Raw genomic sequence first — 17,303 nt, forward strand, 5'->3', positions numbered from 1 at the left:
AATATCATAACTACTAGGAAAAAGAAAATGTTCTAGTCTTTCCACACTTTCCAAAATGCTGAGTAGGCATGTGGTTTGGCTTATAAATATACGTGGTAACAATTTGACCCAGTGAATGTGACTCTTAAGGGTTTGATGTGCCACCTTTCTGCAGAACAGTTGTCTTGAACATGTGCAAAAACAAGTGTTTGGTTTGTTGGCTTTTCCTGGAAATGGCATCCCGATGTGGTGCTGTGGTTGGGGAGACCGACGCTGCCTTTTCCACATGGGTTCATTTATGGTTGTAACTGAGGTTTACCAGCAGGCCTGCAGCACTGGGAGAGAGGCAGAGGATGCCTCAGTGACTTGAGATCCCTGGGTGTCCTAGAGCTTTGCCCCTTTTCCCCATCTAGTGTCCTAGAGCTTTGCCTGATTTCCTTTTGTCTAGCTCTGCCAGTTGGGAGGGAACATTTTTTTCTTTGTGGCCACTGCTATCTGTCCTCTTGACATCTGCACGTCTGCTTCACTTGCTGCCCAAGGACCTTCACAAATCATATTGTGGACACTCAGAGCCAGTTGCGGTTGGATACCTTTTCAGAGCCCTCCGTGGGTCACAAACCACGAAGGTGTTTGACTCCATCTTTCTGCACACCCACAGATGACCAAGATGCTGGGGACTGAAGGCCTCCTGCACCCCTGCATAGCTGAGGGGTGCTTCTAAATCAATAGGGTGGCAGCAATGGAGAAAGCTACTTAGGAAGTTACTTGAAACAGTGATGCTCCAGAAAGGGAAAACTCAGGCAAAGTATGCTGCTAGTTTTGAGAAGAAAAGCAACCCTAGAAAATGGTTGGTGGGAGAGAGAGGAATGGAAGGATCCTGTATGTTTTCCTGCTCTCAGAGCGTCTCACAGAGTCTTGGGAAATCTCTTTTAGTCCAAGGAGAAGCATTTGATCTCAGAACAAATTATACTTATTTTCAAAATTTGCTGCTTTCCCCCAGCAACTCAGAGTTACACGTTTACAAATGGAGTTTATTTTTCATTTCATGAGTGTCACATATATTTATGGTAAAAATTAAGGCAATCAAAAACAGCAAAAAGGAGAAATAAAAACATAAAACCAGAATCTATAATCTTACCATTTATTGATAACCATCACTGATGTTTTGGTATATACATACACCATTCTAATATTTTCCCCCTACATAAACATATGCAAAATACTTTTATCAAAACCACATCATATCAAGGAAGTAATTTAGAAAATGTAATTGCCTTTCAATCAGAGGATTTTTCTGGTCACCTTTACCCCTTCAAGTCCTTCTGGAACTCACAGGATTGTCACGAGTCACCGCAGATGGAACCGCCAACCCCATCTCAGCAGTTTCCATAGGCAAACACACAAAATGCTGGGCATGTAATGTATTTCTAGAGAGCTGCATAGGATGAGAAGTGCGCCCTTTGTCTCCAAGGTCATAATGGCTCTGCTGACCTCAATTCCTTTCACTGGAGCTAGTGAGGAGAACTCGAAAATGCCAGAGAGAATGAGAGCCCCCTGCCCCATGATCCCAAATGAAAAAAAGAGAGAGAACATAGAAATCCCCTCACGCACTACCCCCAGGCCCCTTTTGTGTTGTTCTTGCCAACGCAGCAGCCCTCCTGCTACATATACCGGCTGCCACACTTGTCCCCATCACACTGGACGCTGATCATCCGAGGCCAACAACCATGGGGAAGGTGAGCCCCCCGAGGTGCCAGGCCACGTCAGCGGAGTGTCTACTGTGTTTGGGGGTGCTTCCTCGCTGACTTCTGCCCCCCCCCCTTGTTTCCCACCGTAGATCACCTTCTACGAGGACCGCGGCTTCCAGGGCCGGCACTACGAGTGCAGCAGCGACTGCCCCAACCTGCAGCCCTACTTCAGCCGCTGCAACTCCATCCGCGTGGACAGCGGCTGCTGGATGCTCTACGAGCGCCCCAACTACCAGGGCCACCAGTACTTCCTGCGGCGCGGGGACTACCCCGACTACCAGCAGTGGCTGGGCTTCAGCGACTCCATCCGCTCCTGCCAGGCCATCCCCTACGTGAGTCTTGCTTCCACCAGCCCGATGTGAAAGCATCACTGATCCGTGGCCATAAATTCCTGTTCCTCAGAGTCCCTTTGTTTCCACTCGGGATGAGTGTTCACAGTAAGGATAGCACTGCCTGACTCTGGAGCATCTAAAAAAAAAAAATTGTGAACAGGCTTATGACTCACTGTGACCTTTTTTTTTTTTTCTTACTTAGGACAAGATTGTTCTTAGGCATAAGAAATTACAACACAGTCTCTAAAGTTAAATTTGGTAGCACCTAGCTGATCCCTGCTCTCTAAATAAAAATCACCATGTTCAGAAAAGGAAAAAAAAAAAAAAAAGCCTATCCAGGTCATTATTTTTTAATGATAGGAAGACTGAAGAGACTACGGGAGAACATAGGCATGATGTGTTCTGACTGTATTAGTGATTGTTTTCCATACAGTCTCTATGACAGAAGGATCTAGAAACTAGAACAATATGTCTCAGCTCCTAAGGGACTCCCTGTTTCCCACGAGTCATTATCAACTAGTCTCTTATGAGGGTCAGAGACAGATCATTAATTAGGATTTCATGGGATGTGGTCCTCATCAAAGTGCTGCTTAATGTTTTTTAAACACGTCGAGTTTGTGTTTCTGCTTGCTGGTGACACCAAGTTACGTGGTGTGACAAGCAGATTCAAGAAGTGAAACCAAAAGTAGGCTAGAGAAATTTGCAGATCCAAAAAGACACACGAATAAAATAGGAATTTCTTTGAGGCAAGAATCTCAAATGGTTCCAGTTACTTGGCAAAATGTCAGATGTGGACTCAGAGTAAATACGGATTGTAAATTACGTGTGAAGAGTGAGTTAGAAACAAGCTTGTTAGGACTCAGTTATATGCAGCCATAATGGAAAAGAGTAAAAATCCTCTCTTACAGACTCACTAAATATGGTTGTAACCAATGGTTTCCTACGAAGGAATCCCTTTTGTTCCCTTTATTTCAAGGTTTGTTTCTTCCACAAGACCAAGTCAGTTTTGATATTCTTCCTAATTTGTCAGCCCAACAATGTGAGGAGAGGACATGTATCCGGCAGGATGGTTTGAAAACCATGCTGCATGAAGATGCAGGCTGACTCACTTTTACTGAGATCAGAGATGCACATGATTGATTTTTCTTCTTTTGTTTATGGTCCCAGCAGACCAGCTCTCACAGGATAAGGCTGTACGAGAGAGATGACTACGGGGGCCTTGTTTCTGAGCTCACTGAGGACTGCTCCTGCATCCAAGATCGCTTCCGGCTCAATGAGCTCCACTCCCTGCATGTGCTGGAGGGCTACTGGGTCCTCTATGAGATGCCCAACTACCGGGGGCGGCAGTACCTGCTGAGGCCGGGGGACTACAGGCGCTACCACGACTGGGGAGCCATGGATGCCCGAGTGGGCTCTCTGAGACGGGTCATCGATTTGTACTAGGTTATGTGTTTCTTGTTATGATCCACATCAAAATGCAATAAATATGCAAATTGTGTTTCTGGCACCAAGTGACTCTTGTTTATCTTACATAATCACTGAACTCTAATAAATGGTGATCCTTGGCAACATACCTGACCCTGAAGGTCAGGTGTTTGGAATGTCTACTTACTTCCCGTTGGTCAGGCAACAGGATTTATGAAGCCCCCACTCATGAGGAGGGAGAAGCACCATGTCTTCTTCTACAACTCACAGTCTGAGAAAGAGAGGAAAAGACCAATGGAAGGAAAAACTCTTAGACCCACATAAAGTAAAAAACATAGAACAAGTTGAGGCTGGTATACCAAAGACAAGGGCCTGCTGGAAAGGTTAGGGCAGCTGGAATTTCAGATTAGTCAAGAAAAGCTGAGTGAAGAGAGGGCTTTTAGGCAGAATTCCCAAGGTAGAGAAGGTCAAGCGTGCTTAATGAGTTCAGCTGGGAAGAGAAGTGTTAAAGTAAGTGTTAAAGGCCTGGGTTGTTATCCTAATTCTACTAGTTACTGGTAATGTGACCAACTCAGACTAGTTTTTTAGGGACTTTCCCAGTTTTAGCATCACAAATCCTACATCCTGGAAAACCCCTCAGTCTCAGGTAAACCAGGATACTTGGTTACCCTACTTACTGGTTTATCTCCTTAAGCAAGTCATTTCTTATCCTTTCTGTGCCTAAATCACTTTATTGAAGACTAGACGTGGATGAGAGATCCCTGCTTCACTAAATCCCAGGATGATTATGATGAAAAGATAGGGAAAGATTGTGAACACATTTTGTTATTTTTAAATTATTACACAAATGTAAATGTAGAAAATTCATGTATCCCCAGTGTTTGCTCAAATTCAAGAGTACAATACAGTCAGCTTTATTTTGGATTCCAGTATGAATTTCTATTTCTAAGACTCAATTACCTATGTGATGTAACAAGCACTGGGTATTATATAAGTCTGATGAATCACTGAACTCTGCCTCTGAAACTAATAATACTCTATATGTTAATTAATTGAATTTAATTTTTTAAAAAAGACTCAATTACACAGAGTGAAGTATTAAAGTGGAAAGTCAAGTGGATTCTGTAGTATTCTGTTCTCCCAGAATGCTAATTCTCTTTCCAAATTTATATAAGCAAAAATAGTGCTCTGTCCCAGATAACTTCTTTATCAAACTGATTTTAAAATTCACATAGAATTGCATGGAAAAAAAAAAAAAAAAAGAAGAATTGCATGGGACCCAGAATAGCCAAAACAATCTTGAGAAAGAAGAACAAAGTAGGAGTACTTCTCAATTTTAGAACTTCTCACAAAACAACAGTAATCAAGACTGTGAGGCACTGGCATTGGGTAGACATGGAGATGAATGAAATAGACTGGAGAATCCAGAAATTAACCATGTGTCTGATTTTTGACAAGGATGTGAAGATGATTTAACGGGGGGAAAGAATAGCTTTTTAACAAATGGTGCTGAAACTATTAGACAACCACATGCAAAAGGAGGAAGTTAGCTCCCTATTTCACACCATATGTAAAAGCTAACTCCAAAAACTCGAAGATTGGGATCCCTGGGTGGCGCAGCGGTTTGGCGCCTGCCTTTGGCCCAGGGCGCGATCCTGGAGGCCCGGGATCGAATCCCACGTCAGGCTCCCGGTGCATGGAGCCTGCTTCTCCCTCTGCCTGTGTCTCTGCCTCTCTCTCTCTCTCTCTGTGTGTGACTATCATAAATAAATAAAATTAAAAAAAAAAAAACCTCGAAGACTTAAGTAAAAGCTTGAGCTGTAAAACTTGGAAGAAACATAAGCATACATCTTTATAATCTTTTATTAGGCAATGACGTTTTAAATATAATACCAAAAGCATAAACAACAAGAACAACAAAGTAAATCAGGCTTAGTCAAAATTAAAACCTCTTAGGCATCAAAGGACACTATCAAGAAAGTGAATATAGCAACTTCTTAATAGACATGTCTCTGGAGGCAAGGGAAACAAAAGCAAAAATGAACTATTAGGACTTCCTGAGATAAAAAACTTCTGCATAGCAAAGGAAACAATCAACAAAACTTAAAGGCAACCTATGGAATGAGAGAAGATATTTGCAAATGACATATCTGGTAAAGGGTTAATATTCAAAATCCATAAAGAACTTATCAAACTCAACACCCAAAAATAAATAATCCAGTTAAGAAATGGGCAGGAAAAAAAAAAAAAAAAGAAATGGGCAGACAACGTGAACAGACATTTCCCCAAAGAAGACATACTAATGACTAACACATGAAAAAATGCTCAGCATCTCTCATCAGGGAAATACAAATCAAAACCAGAATAAGATACCACCTCACCTATCAGAATGGCTAAAAATCAACAACTCAGAAAACTACAGATGTTGGCGAGCATGCAGAGGAGGGGGAACTCTCTTATACTATTGGTGGGAATGCAAACTGGTGCAGCCATTCTAGAAAACAGCATGGAGGTTCCTCAAAAATTAAAAGTCGAACTACCCTATGATCCAGCAAGTGCACTACTAAATATTTATCCAAAGGATACAAAAATACTGATTTGAAGGGGTATATGCACCCCAAAGTTTATAGTATCATTATTAACAATAGCCAAATTATGGAAAAAGCTCAAATGTCCATCAACCAATAAATGGATAAAGAAGATATGGTATGTATATATACAATGGACTGCTACTCAGCCATCAAAAAGAGTGAAATCTGCCATTAGCAATGATATAGATGGAGCAAAAGTGTATTATGCTAGCCAAAATAAGTCAGTCAGGGAAAGACAAATACCATATGATTTCACTGATGTGTGGAATTTAGGAAACAAAACAGATGAACATAAGGGGAGGGAAGGAAAAATAAAATAAGTTAAAACAGAGAGAGCGGCAAACCATAAGAAACTTAACTACAGAGAACAAACTGAAGGTTGCTGGATGGGAGGAGAGTGAGGGGATGCGCTAAATGGGTGATAGGCATTAAGGAGGGCCCTTGATGTGAGCACTGGGTGTTATATCTAAGTGATGAATCACTAAATTCTACTCCTAAAATCAATGCTATATGTTATATGCTATATGTTATATGCTATATGTTAACTAACTTGAATTGAAATAAAATCATGGGAGAAAACAAAATAAATAATAATTTTCTTTAAAAGAAAGTGAAAAGCCAGTCTACAGAATGGGAAAAAATATTTATAAACCATTTATCTGGTAAGAATTGAGTATCCAGAATATATATGTTGAGATATATATATATATATATATATATACACACACACACACACACACACACACACACATACACATATATATACACACATATATATTCTGGATATATATATTTATATCAACTCTTACAACTCAATAACACAAAGAATCACAATTAAAAGATGGGCAAAAGACTTGAATATGTATCTTTCTGAAGAAGATATACAAATGGTCAATAAACAAATGAAAATATGTTCAACATCATTAGTCCTTAGGGAAATCCAAATCGAAACCACAATGGAATACCACTTAATACCCACTAGGATAGTTATAACTTTAGGGAAGGAAATCCCCAGAAAATAACAAATATTGGTAAGGATGTAAAGAGATTAGAACTCACATAAGTTGCTGGTAGAAATGTAAAATGGTGCAGCTGCTATGGAAAATAGCAGTTCCTTAGTGAAACACAGAATTATCATATGACTCAACAATTCTACTTCTAGGTATATCTTCAAAAGAATTGAAAGGAATGTTCAAACACAAACTTATACATAGCATTTATAGCAGCACCAATCACAATGGCTAAACGGTGAAAACAACCCAGTTTATCGATGGATAATTGGATCAATAAAATGTGATATATCCATATTATGGAATTCCATTAGTATTCCATTAGTATTTATCCATTAAAAGGAATGAAATACTGATACATGCTATAACATGGATGAACCTTGAAAACATTATGCAAAGTGAAAGAAACCAGTCACAAAAACATATATGTTATAAGATTCCATTTATATAAAATATCCAGAGTAGGCAAATCTACAAAGATAGTAAGTAGATTAGTGGTTGCTTAGGGCTCGGAGGATGGTGGATAAGGGAATGCAATTTACAAGTACAGGATTTCTCATTGCATTGATGAGCATGTTCTAAAATTGACTGTAGGAATGGTTGTACATATCTATAAACATACTAAAATCATTAAGTATATACTTTTTTTAAAACATTTTTTTAAGATTTTATTTATTCATTCATGAGAGACAGAGAGAGGAGAGAGAGAGGCAGAGACACAGGCGGAAGGAGAAGCAGACTCCATGCAGGGAGCCTGACGTGGGACTTGATCCCAGGTCTTCAGGATCACGCCCTGGGCCGAAGGCAGGCGCTAACTGCTGAGCTACCCAGGGATCCCAAGTATATACTTTAAATGGATCAACTGTATGATATGTGAATATATATCAACAAAGATCTTTTAAAAACTAATGCTCTGGGGTGCCTGGTTGGCTCAGTCCATAGAGCTTGTGACTCTTGATCTCAGGGTTGTGAGTTCAAGCCCCATGTTGGGTATCAGGATTACTTAAAAAGAAAGAAAAAAAAGTCTTTAAAAAATAATGTTCTGTACAGAACCTTAAGTAATGAAGATTCTTTTAAAATAAAATTCCTTCTTGTAAAGGAACTTACAAAGATAAATTATAAATATAAAGAAACACATATTATCAAAATGTTGTGGCTCTTATCAATTCCAAATACGTAGAAGAGTTGAGGTTTTGTTGCTGGCCTAGCTAAATCATCATGTGTTGTCCTCTGGTTGGGTGACTAAAGATGTATGATCTCTGTTTTTACAAAAAAATGAAAAACCAGGTGACATGTCTCTCCGAAAATAACTTTGTTAATTTAGGATTTGGTTTTGTTTTAATCTGGTGAATTTAGAGACTTAGAAAACAGCATTTTATGGCACAAAGCTCAGTACCCCAAAACTTTCCCTCTCTATAAAATGAAGGGTCTAGATAAGATGAGCTCCACATTTTGTTCTGGCTCTGATACTTTAAGACTTTATCAGGTTTCGAAGTGGAGTATCTCAGTGGCTACCAATGCAGGCTTCAAGCTCCATAGACTTGGTCCTGGTTTGACCACCCATGGCTGGCTGATCTTGAGCAAGTTACTTATCCTCCCTGAGCTTCAGTTTTCCCACTTGCATGATCTTATGAGGAATAAATGAGCTCCCTCCTATAAAGAGGCTAGCATAAAGCAGAAGCTTGGTAAGTAGTAGTCATCACTCTATTCGTTGTGTCTAATTGGGCTGCATATATGGACTTTATAAGGAAAAAGAGTCAGGATAAATTAGCTGTTTTCTAGAAAATTTCTTTAAGTCAAAGAAAGGTGAATTTCTTTAATGTCCCTTTGACAGTCACTCATTACCACTGTCTTAGAAGTGAATAAGAAGTCCAAATAAGTGAATAAGGGATTACAGAGCCTGTTACAGTCAGTTAATGCTGATTTCTTGAGCTTGGCAGTTAATGCTGATTTCTTGAGCTTGGCAGCTTGGAAGAATCCACTTCAATTGACCAGAACTCCTGTTAAAGACAAAGATTCTCAGGGTTGGTAGGGACACTGCAAGCTAGTTGGATGCGAAGCCTTTTGTAAATTAAAAGTATGACATTGAGAAGCATGCAATTTAGGAAAGATATAAGATAGGCACACCTAGAAAGGAACATCTAAGATAAGCCATTGTTATATGTAGAAGCAATTAGTTTAGGCCTTGGAGGCTGACACACCTGAGTTCAAATCCCAGTTCCTTCACTTACTAGCTATGTCTACCTTTTTGGATTTGTTTCTCTATAGTGATCAGTACTATGATTAGACTTGGTCTGTCAGGGATCTTGGCCTGAACTGGGTGCTTCAGAGGGTCTTACTCTAGCCTCCTCTAGCTGCAATCTTCCCCACAGGACAAGAATCTGTGGAACCCTGGGGACAAGCCCACACTTCTAGACCACACTCCTTTTACCTAAAACTCCAGAATTCCCTCTATCTAGACCCTTGATTCCAAGACCTAAAAGAGAGTCTTTACCAGGTCTATCCTCCCAAAAACACTGGTAGTCAAAAGCAGCTGTTTGTGGAAGGGAAGGGGGGCAAAGAGCATGTGGATAGAGTGTGGACATGTGAGGGAGTGAAAAGAGAAGAGCGGAGAGATAGAGAAGGCTCTATTTATGCTGTTGCTCTAGATTTCACAAATATTTGGGGAAGTTCCCATAATAATTGTGCTGTGTTGGCTACATGATGTACTTTGTACAAGATTCCTCGTACAATGTCTGGAACATACCAGACACTCTTTATACAGTAAGCTACTTCCTATTACCTATTATTATTTTCATCATCATGAGCCAAATGAGTACTGTAAGATTTGCTGCAGTTTCAATCCTAACTGCTTAAATGAAAGTAGACATGGCTTCCTTCAGTAGGGTCAAGTCAATGATGTGCTGATGAACTCAAGAGATTTCACTTAGGAGTGGTTACCAGAGAGTCCGGAAAAGCCAATTTGTAAACAAAAACATGTGTGTGGGGGAGGCGAGAAGGGTAATGAACTCTTTCCACTCAGGCTCCTAACAGCCTCACGTGACTATAATAGCTCCTAAATAAATGATCTTGTTTTTAGGAGAAAGCAGGGGTTATAGTAGATCCATTCAAATATTTTGATCTACAGGTTCATTTAACCATGAGCTCCTAGAGGACCCTAAACAGCTTTCTAACTTTTTGTTTTGATTTAAATAAGACCAGTTCTTCCAAAAGGAAGTTTTGCAGTTATTAAAAAAACAAACAACTAGTACATAATGTTACGGTTAAACTCAGTATTCAAATATTTCTGATAAGAGCTGCATTGGCTTCAATCCCTTAACCTCCCACATAAATCGAATGGGCTGCTGGCTGGTAATAAAAAGAGACATAACAAAGCATGTCTTACATCATCCGGGATCCAAAGACTCATTCTATTGATCCATCCACCTTCTAAAGTACAAGCCCCCCCCACACCCACACACAGTGGGCTCCACACTCAGCGGGGAGTCTGCTTCTCTCCCTCTCCATCTGCCCCACTGCCGCTCTCTCTTTCAGATAGATAGATAGATAGATAGATAGATAGATAGATAGATAGATAGAAAGATAGATGATAGATAAATCGTTTTTTAAAAAAAAAAGTATAAGAAAAAAATTACAAGGAAACAGCTAAGAATACTCTTTATTATTTTCCTTCACAAAATATTGCTTACTACTTTTTCTTTCATTTTCATTCTGTTTCTCAGGCCCACTCCCCTGTCTCTCTCCCTCAGCTGCTGGAGGGAAGTTCTAAGACTTTATTTTTTTTTAAATATTTTATTTATTTATTCATAGAGACAGAGAGAGAGAGGGAGAAGCAAGCATCATACAGAGAGCCTGACGTGGGACTCGATCCAGGGTCTCCAGGATCACACCCTGGGCTGCAGGTGGTGCTAAACCGCTGCGTCACCGGGGCTGCCCAGTTCTAAGACTTTAATAGCATAGCCCTGGTGTGCTCTTGGAGGGCCTTGTTGTTGTCAGCCCACACCAGCCTGGGGTTCTGGGCCATTTTTACCTCCCTTCAAGTCCTCCCAGGTAACCCAGGACAGGCAGAAGCAAAGGGCATCGGAATCAGAGAAAGTGGTAGCTGAGTGAGTGGGAGAAAGAGGCTTCTATGTCTCTGAACATCCGCATGGGTGACTTCACGTGGGAGAGTCATCATTTTCCAAAATAGAATTAGAATTATTATTTTTTCATGTTCTTCATGTTTGTGGGGCTCTCTTTATCCATCTAACTAACTAATAATAAATCATGATGGGGGATAAAGAGGTGTGACATGGCCCTATTCTTGAACTCATAACCTTGCTGAAACAAGGAAAAGAAGAAATTATATGAGAAAGACAGAGCTGCTGTGCTAAGTTGGGTGGTGATGAAGTGGAGGTAGGTGCTCAGAGAAGAGAGAGCCAAGTAAAGCTGGTCTGAAGAGGAGGTGTCCTAGAAGAGGGATGTAGGCTGCTTAGACTGAGCCAGGATTTGATAAGCTTCTGAGAAGGGAAGATGCTCCAGTATCAAGGAATGGCTCCCTTCCCTAGGCCCAGCTCCTCACAGACATCTTAAATTTAGAAGGCAGAATGGGAACAAATCCTCCCTGGTTGGCCCTCCCAGCCTGCTGTGATTTAATGCAAATGTCCCCATAGTTTTTAGCATGAATTGTGTCTATTCTTATTATTTCTCTACTTAAGAAATTAAGTTTCTTAAGAAATTAAAAAGTTTAGTCAAATAATTAGAGCAAGGATACTTCTTCTGACTTGTCCTTTCCAACTTTCCTCTTCCACACAGCTTCAAAGACCTCCAAAGCACTTTAACAGCTTTAATGTAATGAAGAATAAAAGTCAAACACATTAAAAAAGACTGCACTAGTGATATAGAAATGAGAAAAAAAGGCAAAATTCTACTGTTAGCCAAATCAGAAATGTGCACACATACGCATGTAAGCACATATACCTGAGCCTCTGTTATGGCTGATGATGACCCTGGCTGCTGCATCTGCAGTTCACCAGTGGGGGAGGGTGTAGAACAGGATTTTGTCAATGAACTCATGGTAATGTGATCTTGGGGAGATTTCCCTTACTGTAAACGTGTTCCATTGCAGATTACCTCCTATGCAAGCAGCAGTGGCCACTCCAACCTGCGGTCCTGCTTTAGCTGTGGCAACTTGGCACATGCAAGTGGACAACAAGAGCTGCGTGCTCTGGGCTGTGGCATCTGCCACCAGCAGTGGGTGAACTTCAAGGACTCTATCTGCTCTGACTCTACTGCCCTTGTCTATGTTATTCCTCTCCATGGCACCTTGCTTCAGGATCACACTCAAATGGTAGTCATCATTTGATTGTTGAAATCAAAATTACCAAACAAGATCATTGCTAAATTTCAAACCATTTCACATTTTATCCACTGATATTATCCACTGATCACATTTGGTCTCCATAAAATAAGCAAAAAATGTAGACACTGTGATGTTGAAACACAGAAACACAGTCATATTTATTTTCATTTGATGTACCAAGAATTCTATTAATATTATCATCCTTAACATTTATTAAAATATGAATGATATGATATTTTAACCACTGGTATTTATAGTTTATCATGTATTTTTGAGTTCATTATTGCATTTGATTTTCATCACCATTCCTATTTTATAAATGGGGAAACCAAAGCCTAGGGAAGTTAGGTGATTTTCCCAAGATTACACAAATTGTAGTGGAAACTGCAGAAGTGCATGTGTATGTGTAGGTGTTGATCCTTGAATGTGTTCTCCACAAATGGTGCCTATTCAACGATTTCATGGTGTTTATAAGTCCTGGGAAGAAAAATAACTTTAGAGGAAGCACTGTGAAAGCAAGGCATAGGACAGGTAAGGTAGGTGGTCACAGTTAGTGTCACTTGCAATTGCTTATTCCTCCACCGAACAGTGGTGCAAATCCTGAAAGCACCACTCACCCCCCTACCTGACCCAGTCCAGGTCCCTGATGGTCTAACATTGGAAGCTGGCTACACAACTGAGAAGTCTGAGAGTACAGGCCTCTGACTCAAGGCCTTAGATGGTAAATCTATTACACATTAACAAAAATAACATATTCTTATGAATAATAACTATATTTTCCAAATCAAAAACAAATAACAAAAAGATCGGAATTGTTTTACATTTTTACAGATTAGTGTCATATAGCCTCTAGAAAACCTCCACCATACACCTGTAAAAGAATAACAGTGAAAGGGTCAATAACATCTTGGTATTGTTAACAGTGAAAGGGTCAATAACATCTTGGTATTGTTATGAAAACGTTCTGACCTGATGAACCTCTTGAAAGTGTCTCAGGGACCTCAAGAGTCCATATACCACACCTGTGAAGTGAAGTTCGTATGATCAAGAGGCTCTGTCAATCTGGCTTGGGTGCTCTCCAGCATCTCAAAAGTGTGAGAAAGTAGGCCATTGGTATTTCAAGGGTTTCTACATTACTCTTCATACTAACCCACACCCTTATCAAGTGAGCAAGAGTCTGTAATGGTGATGAGGAGAGAAAGATCTTAGGACATTGAAAGAGGACAGGAACAAAAAGAGCAAGCAGTACTCTGGGCAGCCACCAGCAGAAAGAAGAACTTAGGCTCTCAGGGAGTTGTGAGGAAGGGGAGGCAGGCCTTAACTATCTGCCTTCTTTCTGATCAAAGCCAAGCATTGAGGGCCAACCCTCTGCTGTAGGCCCAGAGGCAGAAAGGAATAAAAGAGAATTCCCAACCTCCAGGAGCCTACAAATCTCCAGTCAAGTATCAATTTTATTCAAGAGAGACCCCAAAACAACAGCCATGATGACCACAGGATCTTGAATTTGAACGAAGCTTTCCGCTTTTTAAAGCACTTCCACAGATTTTTCACTTGATTCCCTCTTCCCGAAGATCCTTTATTATTTAAATTCTGCTTTTCAATAAAAGCTCAAACAAACAAACAAACAAACAGCAGAATCCATTACTTGGTTTAATTGCCTTTGAGGAGTCAATGAAGCAGAGTAGGCGACAAAATAAAAGCACGGGGGATAGAATTTCGCTCATCCTTTTGCTCAACTAAAAGAGTAAAGACTCTTTTCATTTTGGTGGCAACAACAGCTTTAGTGAATCAGAACAACCCGAACCTACCAGAAAGAATGAGAGTAAACCATTCAGCTAACCCCAATGACCAGGGGGAGGAGGAGCGGGGAGCTTGCAAATCCCCTTACTCACCGAAATGGGCCCCTTTTGTGTGATTTCCTGCGGAGGCAGCAGTCAGGGCTGCTATATATACAGCGGCACTCCCCCTCGGCCCACACCGCACCCAGCGACACCTCCTGCTCCCTCGCTCCACCATGGGAAAGGTAAGTGCGGGGCAGCCAGGCTCGGTGTTCGCCCTGGCGCAGCCTCCTGGGCGCGGGGGGCAGGTGGCCTCAAGCTCCCACATCCTCCATCCCGCAGATCACCTTCTACGAGGACCGCGGCTTCCAGGGCCGCTGCTACGAGTGCAGCAGCGACTGCCCCAACCTGCAGCCCTACTTCAGCCGCTGCAACTCCATCCGCGTGGACAGCGGCTGCTGGATGCTCTACGAGCGCCCCAACTACCAGGGCCACCAGTACTTCCTGCGGCGCGGGGACTACCCCGACTACCAGCAGTGGCTGGGCTTCAGCGACTCCATCCGCTCCTGCCGCCTCATCCCCCAGGTGAGCGTGGCTCTGTCCTGCTCTCTGGGGCTCTTTGGACACGAAAGCCATTAGCAGATACGCTTCTTCAACCAGATCATTCCGACCAGAGAGCAGAGGATGAGAGTGAGCCATTCTAGAAGGATGTCCCCGATGGGGGACATTCTGCGGTCCATTCTAGAAGGATGTCCCTGGTGGGAAGCCATTCTCCATGAACTCTGTGGTGCTTGCTTTTTTTCACTCACATGATCTCAGATTTTTAAAATTTTAAATATAATTGAATACATTAGAAAGCCAAAGACTGATTGAGAAAAAGCAGGACCTAGGGAAAACAGAAGTTGCCGTGTGTTTAAGATGTAACTTCCTAAAGTTGTCATTCCAAGCAGCAGGGATTCAGAAATAATATATCAAAACGTATAGTTATAATCCGGGTCTGCTTAATTGGTAAAAATATGCTTGCTTGCTTTGGCTCATTTTTATATTTAATTATCTTCCTGGAGAAGATAGGCCCCTGTCTGCTGGTTTTGGTTCTAATTTCATGGTCAGTATCTATTCGCTCCCTTAGAGGTATAAATGAGAGGAAAGGCCAACTCCAAAGCCAAAGTTTGAGATTCAGTTTTTCCTAGAGAGTAATTGCACAATTCTTAGAAGAATGTGCTGAAGTGTGGGAGGCATGGGGTATAGTGTCATCCAAACAGAGCTTAATGGACATGATTTTTGGTGCTGAGGGAAACGAAGACAGCTAGAGAAGAGACCAGAAAGAAAGCTTAAGGGTCAGATAAGTTGAAATCTGAAGTAAGCTGAAGTGATAAAAAGAGAGACAAAGAAAATGTGTCATCTTCTTTTTCACAAGAGCTTGATAATCTCATGTTCCACGGTGTACACAAAACCAAAACATTGGCCTTACAGAAAATAGCTAAATATTGATTCCTTTCTAACCAGAGTACTCGATCAAATGGGACTTTGCTTTCCAATGACTTATCCTTTTCTCTTTGGAGAAGGACCTTCTCTGATAACAAGCCTTAACATGATCGATTTTATTTGAGACACACCTTTGGCTGCCAAGGACAGAGACTGGGTGGATGACACTGAAGGGATGCTGAGTCTGTCCCTAGCATTACCCATAAGTCATTAGATGCCCTGGTGGATGATGGGGGGGGCGGGGGCGGGCTCTTTAACACTACAACACGATTGTTTTGGAAGCAAACCTAGACTCCAAGAACTTCTGGGCTGGTGGGGCCTGGTTGGTGTAGGAGCTAGAACCCTAAGTTCTCTCCATTTGTGTTCACATACCTTTGCTTTTCTCTCTGCCTCTCCAGCACTCTGGCACTTTCAGAATGAGGATCTATGAGCGAGATGACTTCAGAGGACAAATGTCAGAGATCACAGATGATTGTCTCTCTCTTCAAGACCGCTTCCATCTCAATGAAATCCACTCCCTCAATGTGCTGGATGGCTGCTGGGTCCTCTATGAGATGCCCAGTTACAGGGGAAGGCAATACCTCCTGAGGCCCGGGGAGTACAGGAGATACCTTGACTGGGGTGCCATGAATGCCAAAGTCGGTTCTTTGAGACGAGTGATGGATTTTTACTAAAGTATTTATGTTCTCCACTTTTGTCCTTTAGAATCCAATAAAATATTTAGCTTGTGTTTCTGGCACTATGGAGTCCTGCTTTTCTTTTTGTCTCTTAAACCTTCATAAGCAATAATGGCACTTAGCCAAACATATTAACAGAGTTTTTATGATGGGAAATACTGTCTTCTAAGGGGGATAAAATAGAGGATATCATTGCCAGCATTCTTTTAAAGCCTAAACCATGTAGACTCAAGGTTCAATTTAATTGGGCTAACGACATTTATGGTTAGTCTTAAAAGGATAATCTTGCAGCTACAATGATAAGTGGGTATTTACTGTAACACCTAAAGTTATCCTAGGCTATCTCCACTATCTTTTCCATGTAGTCCAAGTATTAATAAATAAGAAAAGTCATCTCAGCATCTAAACCCCTTCTCAGCATCTTAGCTGAGAAGCATCTTAGCATCTCAACCCTTCCCTTAGCTTCAAAAGCAAATTAGTCACCCTCACCTCTTGCATGCCTTATCCTTCTAACAGCAGCCAATTCCATGTCAATACCTCATTCCTCCAGATTTGCAGTTCAAATAGAATTCACTGTCTCTGTGGTATGTGCTTTATAGAAGAATTTCAGGATTTCTACCAAAATCACATGCACATAAGGACACTCAACCTCCTATCACTTTAGTAGGAAGTAAAGAATTTTGACCATACCTGGAAAGTAAAACTAAATGGAAAATAAGGAATTCACATTTTCTGAAGAAGCTGGTTTGACTGTATTGTGTTTCCTTGGGGGATGTTTATTTTCCAGGACTGTATGTGTGTTTCCTTTGGGGATGTTTATTTTCCAGGAGTGAAATTTGAGCCCAAGGAGTCTCATATTCTAATGCCTTTTGTTGGCTATAGATAAAGCCAGGTTCGAATCCAGCAGCCAAGACAGAGGGGGGAAACAAGATCAGTT

At 41.2% G+C, this 17,303-nt stretch overlaps 2 protein-coding genes across 2 annotated transcripts; both read left to right on the forward strand.

Annotated features, from left to right (window-relative positions):
• Positions 1–130: 130 nt before the first annotated feature.
• LOC140625347 (gamma-crystallin A) lies at positions 131–3,566 on the forward strand. The gene is made up of 3 exons (XM_072812630.1): positions 131–1,715; positions 1,817–2,059; positions 3,230–3,566. Exons 1-3 carry the CDS (start codon positions 1,707–1,709, stop codon positions 3,500–3,502), a joined length of 525 nt encoding a protein of 174 aa, XP_072668731.1. The 5' UTR covers positions 131–1,706; the 3' UTR covers positions 3,503–3,566.
• An 8,491-nt stretch (positions 3,567–12,057) lies between these two features.
• Positions 12,058–16,363, forward strand: LOC140625372 (gamma-crystallin B). The gene is made up of 5 exons (XM_072812646.1): positions 12,058–12,141; positions 12,193–12,414; positions 14,354–14,449; positions 14,547–14,789; positions 16,088–16,363. Exons 1-5 carry the CDS (start codon positions 12,058–12,060, stop codon positions 16,361–16,363), a joined length of 921 nt encoding a protein of 306 aa, XP_072668747.1.
• Positions 16,364–17,303: the final 940 nt, after the last annotated feature.

This window comes from Canis lupus, chromosome 36 (assembly GCF_048164855.1).
Source record: "Canis lupus baileyi chromosome 36, mCanLup2.hap1, whole genome shotgun sequence".
Taxonomy (NCBI): Eukaryota; Metazoa; Chordata; class Mammalia; order Carnivora; family Canidae; genus Canis; species Canis lupus.